The sequence below is a fragment of the Athene noctua genome, chromosome 7, assembly GCF_965140245.1.
Source record: "Athene noctua chromosome 7, bAthNoc1.hap1.1, whole genome shotgun sequence".
NCBI lineage: Eukaryota > Metazoa > Chordata > Aves > Strigiformes > Strigidae > Athene > Athene noctua.
In genome coordinates, this window is record NC_134043.1 from 43,062,960 (window position 1) to 43,075,603 (window position 12,644).

Sequence of the window (12,644 nt, forward strand, 5' to 3'; positions counted from 1 at the left end):
AAATTTTGGTTTGAGAGTTGAACATGGAAACAGATACACTAACTGTTGTATGTGAATTAGTAAGGGAGGCTTACTAAGGAGAAATTGGAGTTGGCTGCTAGTGTTTTTAGGATGATATCATGCTCAATGGTTATGATGTAATCTAGTATTTTAATTTTCTTGAGGTAATTGGTCTAAGATTGCTTAAGTTACTGTTGGGTGAAAACTTATTTTAAGAGGCCCTCATGTAGCAGGCAGTGGTGACCTGTCTTAGGCTAATGAAATATGTTAAGATCTTTGATTACTTCAGCTATGTACTTAAATGTGTTGCAGTCATGTGATACAGCCTATAATTTCAAAAGCATTTACTCAAGTAGTTTGTTTAATTGGACCTCTTCTTGCAGAAAGGGAAATGTGAGAGAGCAGCTCTTGCTGAGTTACAAGTGGGTCTCTTCATTGGCAGATGCCTTCCTGGTAGGAAGCTGACAGATGCAAACACTGCTCAAAATGATGTAACAGTCAATATTGTGGGGTTTGGTGTGGTGTGGGTTTTTTTTTTTTTTTTTTTTTTTTTTTAATTTCTTGTTTGCTTCACTTTATGGCTTATGGTAAAGAACAGTTTCAGGGCTGCATGCCTGTATCTGTATTAGCTGGAATGAAAATACCTATTTGTGAAGATTATGGAAAGGGAAGCAAAGTTATGTTTTGGTAGTGGGGTTGAAAGCTTGTTGGTCGGGACTATTTCTACTGTATGGTGTTCTGTGTTTTCCATAGTTTTACTGCAGGATGCTTAAAAGCAGTTTCTTTCTGAGCAGACTACCTTCTGTCCTTTGCCCTTGTCTCAGCTTTTATTTCTGTCTTTTGAGCTCGATCAGTATAAATCTTTTTCTTGAATATTACTGACTTAAGAGAAGTATAACTTCAATTGATAGAAGACTGTAAAGAAGTTTTATCATCTCACTAGCATCTTAAAGCATTTTCACTTGTAATGCAAGCAGATTCAGAGTTTTGGTGAAGGAAACAATACTGTGGAATACATGAGGAATCTTTCTCACTGTTTCACTGTGCTGTAATGTCTTTCTATTCCTTGTATTGATGGTTTCTTGAAGATTTCTGCTGCTTTTGAATTCCCACCTAGAGATGATAAAAAATGTCGTGCTTAATTTTATGCAGTTGATCTATAGAGCTATAAAGACAAGGCAATTAATTCCAGGTAAGAATTTATTTTCAACAGTGAGACTTAGAAATGCAGGTTTGTAATTTACTGTTATACTGTAATGCAAACTAAACTCTGGAAGCCTCCTGAGCAGTGAAACCTAAATGTTGCTTTTTCTCTGATTTTGGAAGTTTGTGAGAAGAAAACATAATTTATACTCAGTTGTCCTTCATATATAAGGTGACTTATTTGCATCTGGTCAGTGCTAGGATCTGCTAAACTTAGTAAATGTCTGGAATGGACTTCATTCCTTTTGCAGAAAGCGGTTCATTTTTGATTTTTATAGAAGCTTCTTGTATTTGTTTTTACTCCATAAAAATGTAATCTCAACAACATACAATATGGTTACAGAAATGATGCTGTTCTACCATTGCAACTGTCTTCACATGTGCGAATGCAGTTCTTTGCTTGCTAGGAGGACAGGGTGTGATACATTTTTATTAGGGTTTGTCTTAAGTTGTATAGGGACGTTCAAGTGCGTTGTTGCTGACATCTAACTGTTCAGCTCTAGATCATTCCTGAGAAATCCCTTTGCTGTGACTGAGAACAACCAGCAGTGATAATACGTAGTATGCAAACATCTGCTTCCTGATCAGCTGTTGATTTTGGGAACTCAGTATTCATATTCCCATAAAACCAGAGCCCTCCTCTACTACAGCTGATGGTGGCAGCCCAGTTGCTGGCAGTTGAAATGCAGTTTGACTTGAAGTACCACTTCAGGCTTGTTTGGGGGTGGTTATGGTAAACAAACACAAAATGCTAGAGGCTGTTCTAATTTAGTGATAAATTTTGAGAAGGATTTAGAGATGAAATTTGAGGTTGTGACCAATCTCGTCCATCTGTTCCTTTCCAACTCCCTTTTTGTACTCCGCTCTGCAAGCTATGGTTTAAGAGTAACAAATACTTACTGCTGTTTGGCTGTGGATAAATGATACATCATGTAGCCTTAGAATGCTTATAGAATTCATTAAATATGTATTGGGAGGTAATAGATCACATTGCAATATACAATCTAAAAATAATTAAATGGTGGAATCTCTCTGTCTTACTGACCTTAAGCAAAAATATCCCCTTCATCAGGAAGTATGTTTTGGTTGTGGGTTTTTTAATCTTATTTTTATGCTGTCTAAATGACAGAAAACAACGTAGCCAGAGTCCAATCCTTCCCCCCAACTTTGACCTAGCATTTATTCTGTTGCTGGGAAACAGGCGTATGTAATTTCCATTTTTAAAAATACGTCCTTTTTCATGCTGTATTTCATTGAAGTCTATTTGGTCTAATGAAGCAATAATGTGGAGATACTTCAAAAATATTGACCCGAGGAGTTATTTTGGGAGGAGCTTTACAAAGTCAGTCCTACTTCTGAATTTTTCAGTGCATCCTATCTTTACTGTACTTAAATTAAAAATTCCATGATAGGTATTGCAATTAATTTTATGCATTCTGCACAGAAGAACTAATAACATCACCAAACAATAATTAATTGCAAAATCATTAAGTGGTTTATTGATGGGCCAGCTGAAATGTATTTAAACTTGCTAGGATTCTCTTGCTCATTAACAGTCTGAAATACACTATATGAACTGCAACGCTGATAAAACGTGTTGCTTTAGTTTTAAGAAAAGTAGATTGATGCTTTCCTATTTGAGTTTGGAACAAAAGGAATTAAGATGCTGCTCTAAGGTTTTGATACATTACAAATCAGTGTCTAAAGATGTGTACGAAAACCCCTAACAATAAATGTCTTTTACTTGTAGACTGATTGGTCTTTCACTTGAATGTGTGTTTGTTGACTGAAAATAAATGCATAGAAGAATTCACAGAATCATCAAGGTTGGAAAAGACCTTGGAGATCATCTAGTCCAACCCTTAACCTACGACTGACAGTTATTTCCCAACTACACCAGATCCCTCAGCGCTATGTCAATCCGACTCTTGAACACCTCCAGGGATGGGGACTCCACCACCTCCCTGGGCAGCCCATTCCAACACCCAACAACCCCTTCTGAAAAGAAGTGATTCCTAATATCCAGTCTAAACCTTCCCTGGTGCAATTTGAGGCCATTACCTCTTGTCCTGTCACTTGTTCTCAGTTCAAGAGACTCATCCCCAGCTCTCTGCACCCTCCTGTCAGGGAGCTGTAGAGGGCCAGGAGGTCTCCCCTCAGCCTCCTCTTCTCCAGACTGAACCCCCCAAGTTCCCTCAGCCGCTCCCCATCAGACCTGTGCTCCAGACCCTGCCCCAGCTCCGTTGCCCTTCTCTGGACACGCTCGAGTCATTCAATGGCCTTTTTGTAGGGAGGGGCCCAAAACTGAACACAGGAATCGAGGGGCAGCCTCACCAATGCCGAGCACAGGGGTGAGATCCCTTTCCTGTCCCTGCTGGCCACGCTATTGCTGACACAAGCCAGGATGCCATTGGCCTTCTTGGCCCCCTGGGCACACTGCTGGCTCCTGTTCAGCCGGCTGTCAATCACCTCCCCAGGTCCCTCTCTGACTGGCAGCTCTCCAGCCACTCCTCCCCAAGCCTGTAGCGCTGCTGGGGGTTGTTGTGGCCCAAGGGCAGCCCCTGGCATTTGCCCTTATTGAAACTCCCCCAGTTGGGCTCAGCCCATTCTTGAACTTATTTTAAACTATTGAACACTAAAGGTGTTTCATGAGGTGGCAACAGTTAAGTTAGGTTTCTGTGACACCATGAATGTCAAAACCACTTTTTAAAATTTATGTCACTTCTCTGCCTACATCACACTTGTGCATTCATGTGACCTGGCTTTAATTTAACGTTTGGTAAATATTTGCATAGTAATTCCTAAAGTGTTCTCCCACACATAAAGGAAATGATGATAAACAGCTTTTAAGTGGCTTGATGTTAAATGCAAACATGACTTGCAGCCCTAAGGTAAAATGCATGTTAGAGTAACTGTTCAATATTCATTTGGGAAGTGCTGGTATTATACCAGGTAACTTACTCATACTTTTTCTTTACATATTTAGATGTTTCTGTTGTATACCTTAGCTAAACATCTGCATAAGCGTTATATGCCATGTTCTAAGATAACTTCTCCCCACTTGTGCTGTTTGGATTTTTTGGAGCCATTTTGAAGAAAACCTGTAGATGGGTTTTCTCCTAATGTGAGAGCATTTAGGAGCACAGATAGACAGTCACCATACCTGAATGCTGCCCAGAGCTTCTAGGCTGCCGTTAGTGTGTTATTTTTACAAGACAGGATTTTTACACTCATCCTTTTTCAAAACTAATTCTTTCTTCTTGAGCATGTAAACTTCTAGTGATGATGATTAAGGAGATACTGGGAGGAATCATTCCAGACATTGTCAGAATTAGAATAGGACTTTAATCTCAAACTAGAAAACTAGAACCTCTCGGTTAAGGGGGGAAAAAAAAAAAGTTGTCCTAGCATGTTAGAATACAGTTCTTACACTTTTTTTTTTTTGCTTTATATTTGGTAGTTTACTCAGCAGCAAGTGCCTTCTCAGTAAATATGTCCTTAATCAATCCCTTCCCCAAGCACAAACGGGATAAGTGTAATCTTACCCTGTATTGTTTAAAAATTGATAAATCTAGCATTTTCTGCTTTCAACAGGTAAGAAGTGTTATTTCATTGTAGCAAACATATGCAAGCTGGGAACAACCCTTCACATACGTAACAGCGTATCTGATACTGGTGTTACACTTTCAGACCTAGAAGTAGAAAAACTGTCTGTTTTGCAAGAACTCTAGTGATATACTTTATAAAGTTACCCTGTTACTTTGGAAATGCAGTCTCCTGCCTAGTGGTTTTAGAATATATGGAAACCTGAAGTGTTCATGATGCTCTTTGTGATTGTTGTATCTTACTAAACCATAAGAAACTTAAAATAAGACCATCCCTTTTTAAGAAAAGCTTTGATTTCTCTAATGATAATTCTATTTTGGATGTACCACAGTTATTTTTTCAGACCTATTCTATTCCTTTTGAGTTCTAAATAATGTCTAAAACATAAGTGCGTGTATGTGAATGCATATGCACACACATTCATTTTTCCGCCATCTATTCCCTATTCATCATGTAGATTAAATGCTATTTGGGACTTAAGATACTCAACTCTGCTGGTAGTTAATGGCTTATTTTATATGGTGAGTTAGCTAGAATATTGGTGGTTTATTTATTGAAGCTGTCTGAACTCTTGGTGGGAGTAAAGAAGCACAGAAGAAATTGCTATATAGATTTTAGAGTTTTTTCTATAGACAGTTTGTATCCTGTGCATGGCAGTGTTTTTGGAGTTCATCCAAAGAACAGAAAACGTCCTCTGACTTTGAAAACTCTTTGGAATGGGTGAGTGATTTTTGCTGGTCAGATGAGCTGTTGTTGCTTCTGTGACTGTGCAGAGGGAATTTCCTGCACCTAGGCTGTGTAGCAGTACTTACTATTTGCTTCATCAAACAAGTCTACGAAAAGCCTCTCTCTCCCGCCCCCCCTTTCCCTCCTGCCCCACCTAGCCTTTAGTAGATTTTTTTTACTTTGCAGGGATGAAGTTCTGGTTAAGTTGCTAGAAGCTAGTTTCACATTTGTATTTCTGAAACAGCAAGTGTTTTGTTGTAGTCTTTGATAGTTACTGTAGTTGGGGAGTCCTTGATATCAAAAAGTCATAGCGGTTCACTCTGTGTGTACCTGAGTCATAGTATGTTGGGGAGTGATACCTAAACTGTTAAGAAGTATTTTTCTGCTAAAGAAACCAAATCGTGTTCTGTTTTAGTTCTCTTATTTCAGTGTGAATTGTCATTCCTTTCTTTTAAGTAATCTAAAGATTGGTAAAGGAATGGCATCTTCTGTTCTTTCAGAATGATTTGATTTAGAGACTACTTACCTCTTGATATGGCCACTAACAAAACCATTAAATTTCTGTATTTCTTGTGGCCCAAAGTAAAAGGAAGGTTAGGAATTGGTTAAGCGTAATGTAGTTGAGGGTGGCTGTGTGTCTTGAGCTTGTTTCCTGCCAACTTGCTGCATTCTGTTGGGACAATAGAGCTTTTACAGTCCTTTTTTCTTTGTTTATTTTTCAATGACACATCTGGGTTGGTGCAGCTCCTGAATCACAAATAGAAGTGAATATTCCAATCAACTGTTTATTTTTCGCACATCAGCTTTATTCTGCCTACAGGACACTTGAACAGCATAATAGGTGTAACAGGTTTTAATATATCTTCAGACAAAAATGAAAGCTGCAGAAGTTTGGCTAATTAAGAGGAGTGGTTTTCCAAGTATGCTGTTTTAGTGTTTCAAACTATGAAAACTTTTTGTAATTGTGTTAGTAAAAAGGTTCAGGAGGAACATCTGTAGCTACTGATGCATTCCAGTTTGAGAGAATTATACTTTGTAAGTTTATTGGTAGGGTCAAGTGACACTCTTTCACAAGGTTTCTGCATTAGGTAAATTGTTTGATCTAAGTTAACGTGGTTGCTTGTTGGCAGAGGTATTCCTCTCTGCCTTTTCATCTTAGAATTTTGTGGTATGGTAAAAATACTTAAACCATGGGCTTTAAAATAGAATTTTGAGCTGTAATAGTTGTCTATGCTTTATCCCTTTGCAGAGACAAAAGCATGTTAATTGATTTTCTTAAATTTTGTAATTTTGAACACAATACCTAGCAAATGTTTGTTCATTCTATTTCACAAATGGGTGGTTTCACTGTGAAATAACTGTAGTTAGAGATAAATTACAGATTAAATAGACATGTTACAAATAGAGTGCTTACAAATAATATGCTTAATTGGTTGGTTGTTATTCAGCCATACTGTACCTTAGGTACACTTAACCCTCAAACAAGTGCAAGGGGGTGAAAAAGCTGTGGGTTAACCTAAGGCTTCTAAGCCCTGTACAGCTGCTTGCTCACTCCTTGCCCGGTGGGCTGGGGAGGAGAATCATGAGGGTACAAGTGAAAAAACTTACGGCCCGAGGTAAAGACAGTTTAATAGATAAAACAAAAGCTGATAAACATAACTCTAACCCAGCCCCCCTCCACGCTTCTCCTTTCTCCCAGCTTTTATTGCTGAGCGCAGTGTCGTATGATCTAGAATATTCCTTTAGTCAGTTGGGGGTCAACTGCCCTGGCTGTGTTCCCTCCTAACTTCTTGTGCACCCCAGCCTACTCCCGGAAGGGCCAGCGTGAGAAATGGGGAAGGCTCAGATGCTGTGTAAGCACTGTTCAGCAATAGCCAAAACATCCCTGTGTTACCAGCACTTGCTAGTCTGTATAGTGTGTCTGTTGTGCTTCAGTTTGCTTCCAAGAACTGTGATCTATTTAGACTTAGCAAAGAAGAAGGAATTAGAGATACAGGTCATTGGGATTGTTTATTTCACATCAGCAGTGCTCTTTGTCCGTTCCAGAAACCTTTCTCAAAGCTATGTGTGTGCAGGCCAGTTTATCGACCCTTAATTTTAGCATATTCTGGCCAGTCTCCGTAATATTTGATGGAGGACTCAAATATGCTTTGTAATCTTAACATATTTCTTTTCTTCAGCGTGCTGTGGAAGATGTGCCAATTCAACATTTATCAATGCTGATACATAGAGTATTCAAACACGTTGCTTTGACTCAGTGAGCTGCCACGTGCTTGTCAAACCACCATAGCTGGTCCTAACAGGATAAATGTTCAAAATGTTAACTGAGGGAATTCAGATGTAACTACTGCTTAGACTGTCCCCCTTGCAAGTTAATGTGTACACAGGTAGCTGGTATGGGTTTGGAACAGACTGTGTCTGCTCCCTGCTTTGTATTTCATGTCAGGGAGAATTTGCTGTTGAGCAGTGCGCTCTGAGCCTTTTGACTTCAGGGTCAGTGGAATGATGGCAAAGTTCCCAGTTACTGAAGTGAAGTAGTTAATAATATATGAGGAAAACATTAGTTTTGGAAGACTAACATGATTCTTGTTAATATGGTGCACAACTTTGCATTGGAATTTGAGAGCATTTATTGTGAAAACAAACTGGGATTTATTTATTCTATTCATTTCTTTTTGCCACAATAGCCAGACCTACCACCTCAGAGAAAGAAACTATGGTTGTGGGTTTTTTTTTATATATATATATATATATATATATATGTATATGTATATATATATATATATGTATATATATAAAAATGTATACACCCCTCACTCCAAAACTGTCAGGAGTGGTGCATGTCCGTGTATATATATATATATTTATGTGTGCCTGCTGATAATCCAAATATTCCAATCATCAACTGTTGCAAAATGAAAAAAGCTTAATTTAGCCTTATTTTTACTAACTATTTAACTTAAGTAAAGAGTGATAATAAAATGGTAATGTACATTTTAAAGATCATTTGCATAGTGTTCTATAGGTAATGTTATGTGTCTGTGGCTTTCAGTCTCTTGGTTTCAATTTCAAGTAGTGGCTCCAAGCTTCAACCTCATGATTAAAGAGGGAAATGAGTGGGAAGCACATGGGATGCAAAACTGCTTTGTCTGGTGGCATTAAAGGTTATCATCAAGGTTATGTTAAGAAGTCTTCTGCCTGTCTTGCAGGATCCAACTTCTTGGGTAAATATTCACCACCTGGAGTATACAGATGGAGGAATCTTGGACCCAGATGATGTACTGGCAGATGTTGTGGAAGACAAAGATAAGGTAGAGCTTGGATGAAAATACGACTTTTGCTTTTTACTGTCTCTTTGCAAATAACTAATGCTACTTTCTCATTTCTTGGATATCTGACAGAGGAGGTGGGTGTTAAATATGCTTAAATTAAACATATCTGCCCATGGGTGCTATAGCTCTCTGTTTCTATAGTAGAACTGGAGGGAACAAAGAAAAAGCATGACCAAAATGATTAAGATAATCAGGGGAGTCTAGCAGTTGATTTGGGACAACATTTTCAAGCAGTTCTGTGTTTATTTTTATTGCTGTATGAAAACGGAGTGGTGAAGGAATGTGAGTTTTGCAAGACATCTTTTTTTATGCCACTTAAAATATCTTTACAATCTCTCTTTTACTTAGAGTTAAGTTTTTGAGAATCATTCAAATGTCATGGTTGAATAATGTGTGACAAGCAGACAAATCCTGTGATGACAAGAACAGCTGCCTCAACTGTGTTAAATTTCAGGAGGAGTTCCTGCGATTTGCTACTGAAAATCTAAGCAGGCCAGTTACTAATTTTAAAAGCTGTAAGTCTCTAACTTTTCAATTCAGACAAGATAGATGTCCTTTCTGGGTGGAGAAGTAGCTGCAAAGAAGCCTCTTCTAAATTTTCTTTTGTAGTTATCAAGAAAGTTTAGGGAAACTAATTGGTGACATGTTAGCATAGAGGAGGAGGGATATAAATTATAATACTTTGAGGTTTTTTTCTTCTTCATAAAATTGGAAGAAAAAAATATATCTAGTGGCTTGAAACTCAAGATCCAAATACAGGATATGCCCGTACTTTAAGACAAATAGTCTTGTCTATTTATAGTACCATATGCTTGGTGATTTAAAAAATAATTTTGTTTATTGCAAACAGAAATGCTAGTTTTGTATGCTGTTGATTCTTCAGTGACTTAATACAAAGTGCAATATTTTGCTTACAATTAATGGGATGCTCAGTTTTCCAAGGTTTCTCAGTACCTTGGAAAGTTGTCTAAGGTGTAATTAGTGTCATTTTATGGTGTTTTGTGTGGGAACTCTTAAAAAAACAATGGAGCTCTGTTTGATATATGTTCTTTTTATCAAACTTGTGTTTCTTGCTTGTCCATCTTTACTGAAAAAATACTTAAAACACCCTAAGAGTTGTTTCCAGTAGCATTTGGAGACTGAAGATTGGGTTCTGAGGAATGACACAGCTCTATATAAAGGATAAGACCATAAGCATAAGGTGTTGCAAAATGAGATGTCACATCAAAGGGAAATGTGTTACTGGTCTCATCAAGTAATAAAAATTAACATGTCCACCCAGTATTTCCTCATTTTGAAGTACTGATACAGGAACACTTATGCAAATATGAGCAGTAGTTTGCATAATATTTGATACACCATCCAGCTTTTAACTTGTTGCCAGAGCCTTTGCTATATTTTATTGGGTGTCACTGATTGACGACGTGCTGCTTGATGGTAGTTCACACACAGATGTAGGTTTAAGCATCTTCTGTTTTAACGGTGCTAGTGGGACTCCATAGTTCTGAGGCTGTCTTAAGGAAGAACTACTGGAAAACTGGGATCTTACTTGCTGAAGTGCTTGGGGCGGTTTAGGTATACAGCAAACTCCTCAATTTTCTTCCTGTGATGTTTCAATTACATGTGATGCATCACTGTCATCTTCTCTTCTTCAGAAGGCCTTGGTAAAACAGTGGTAAGTAAGACTTACTGAACAGCAGCAGCTGCAGTGACAAATCAGGTTTTTTGATTAAACTAGGGGAGAATCATGTGAGAGGGCTGCTGTTTGAGAGGCTGAAGTATTCTTCCATTTGAGACTGAAATTGGGCCATAGCATGTGTAAGGTGATGTCCATACTACTTATTACAAGGTTTCATACGATCTGATAAGAACCAGCCCTATAAAAGGCCTACAAATATTTTAAATCATTTTAGTGTGGCCTATTAGCCTTTGAGCCTTCACCCCTGCTATTCCACACTGAGAAAATGGCTAGAGGATCTTTAAGCTTTGCAAGAAGGGGAGGACATATTTTTGGATCTAATTGACCTGATATCTAATTTGGTATTTAAAGTCCCTAAATGGATGAAAGACTTTTTGGTACATTTATCTGTGCACCGATTCTCTTTGGTTTGATTATATGCATGTGTGATAAATGAATGAGCCACAGCTTTGTTGCTTCCTTGTCATCCTTTCCTATGAATCCAAACCAGTAATGCAGCCTCCCATGAAATCAGTTGCTTTGTGTAAAAATAAGTGTTGCACTTAACCTCAGTGCCTTTAACCAAAGGTGTGTTTGGCATTGCAGAACATCAAGCTCTTATTCAGTGGCAGAGGAAAGTAGATGATGCTTTTTAAAGGGTTAATCTGCTCTAGATTGTACTTTGATAGCAGTAAATTAGCACAGTTCCTTCAAAGGAAAATGTGCTTGCTAATCTATTGAAATTCTTTCACTGTGACAACAAAACAGTGAATTGGAGAGAGCTATCAGATACAATTTTTTTGGAATTTCAAAAGCTTTTGACAGTCCTTAACAATAGAGTGTTAAGGAGGCACAGCTACTCATGAGGTAAGCAGCAAGTGCTGCCCTGGGTCAATAAATGATGGAGGGGGAACAAAAAGATAGAATAAATGGTCAGTTTCCAACATTGTGAAATGATGGCACTGGGATGCATAATGCATGTTACTGTGAGTGGCAGTGTTTTTGAGCTCTGCTTATTTTAACTTTGTGGTTTCCTCATGAATTCAAAACAAATCAAAATTCAGAAAATAGGCAGTACAGTGGATGATATTAACTGCTGTCAACTCCACAGTTTTGCATGTTGTAGTGGGTGGCTTGTTCTATTTGCATATAAAACAGGTCTAAATTAGTATTATATGTGCTTGGTAACATGTGTCGTGTGAAAATGCTTTGGAAATTCTTCATGGTGAGAACCCCTCTTGCTAGTGCTACCTCAGCAGTAATGTGTGGTCCGAATTGGATGTCAAAGCTTGTGTTGAATAGCTTTAAGATAATTTATTTTCACTAAGTTAATTGAGCTTTCTAGTATTTTCTCTAGGGCTTTGTAACTTTCTGATAACTGGAATGCAGAAAGGTTGGGATTTTTTTTATATTCTTCAGTTCATTGTATGACAGTATGATACAGTTGTTTAGGAAAAACAAAGTAAGATACATAAGACTTAGTTACAGCCGAGAATTTTTACCTATTGAAGTATATGCTGTAGTGTTTTTTTTATGTAGACTGCTCTACAAGTTGTTGCTTATTAGTCAGCTTTTCCCTGGAGAAGTTAAAAAAATAATAAATCCCTTTGATATAAAGAATAAATATGTAAGAGAGATGTCTGGTAGCATAGAAAGCAATTTAAGGATGTTAGTTTTGTATAATGTGGAGGTAACATTTTAAATGTGCAATGGACACAGGATTGTTCAAGTTGGTTTATTATAACTCGCGTGCTCTGTATCTTTCATAAAATCTCCACCAAAAAAGACATCAATCGAAGAAAAGAAAACCCAACTTTTTTCTCTGTAAGGTGGTGAAAGTTGCTCTGGACTAGGGTTTTGGCACTCAAATGTTTTATGACATTTAGTTGATTAGTACCATGGCCAAGTTACTATTTTAATGTGTGTGCTTTTACTGACTGTTAAACTGGTTGCGGGAAACACATGCTTCAGATTTTTCATACTTCGTGCTTCTGGCACAGTCGTCTTGGTTATGCTTCTGTAAGTTGAATGTCTTGTTTGAGAGAACTGTTGTCTAGAGGCAGATAACTTTTATGTTTAGTTCCTTGGGGCTAATGAAG

General features: G+C 37.8%; 1 protein-coding gene across 1 annotated transcript in view; it reads left to right on the top strand.

Annotated features, from left to right (window-relative positions):
• PARD3B (par-3 family cell polarity regulator beta) overlaps positions 1–12,644 on the top strand; it is a 427,129-nt gene that overhangs the window by 19,517 nt on the left and 394,968 nt on the right. Inside the window, exon 2 of the mRNA XM_074911133.1 lies at positions 8,745–8,846. Coding sequence (XP_074767234.1) covers positions 8,745–8,846 — 102 coding nt within the window. The remainder of the gene's footprint in view (positions 1–8,744; positions 8,847–12,644) is intronic.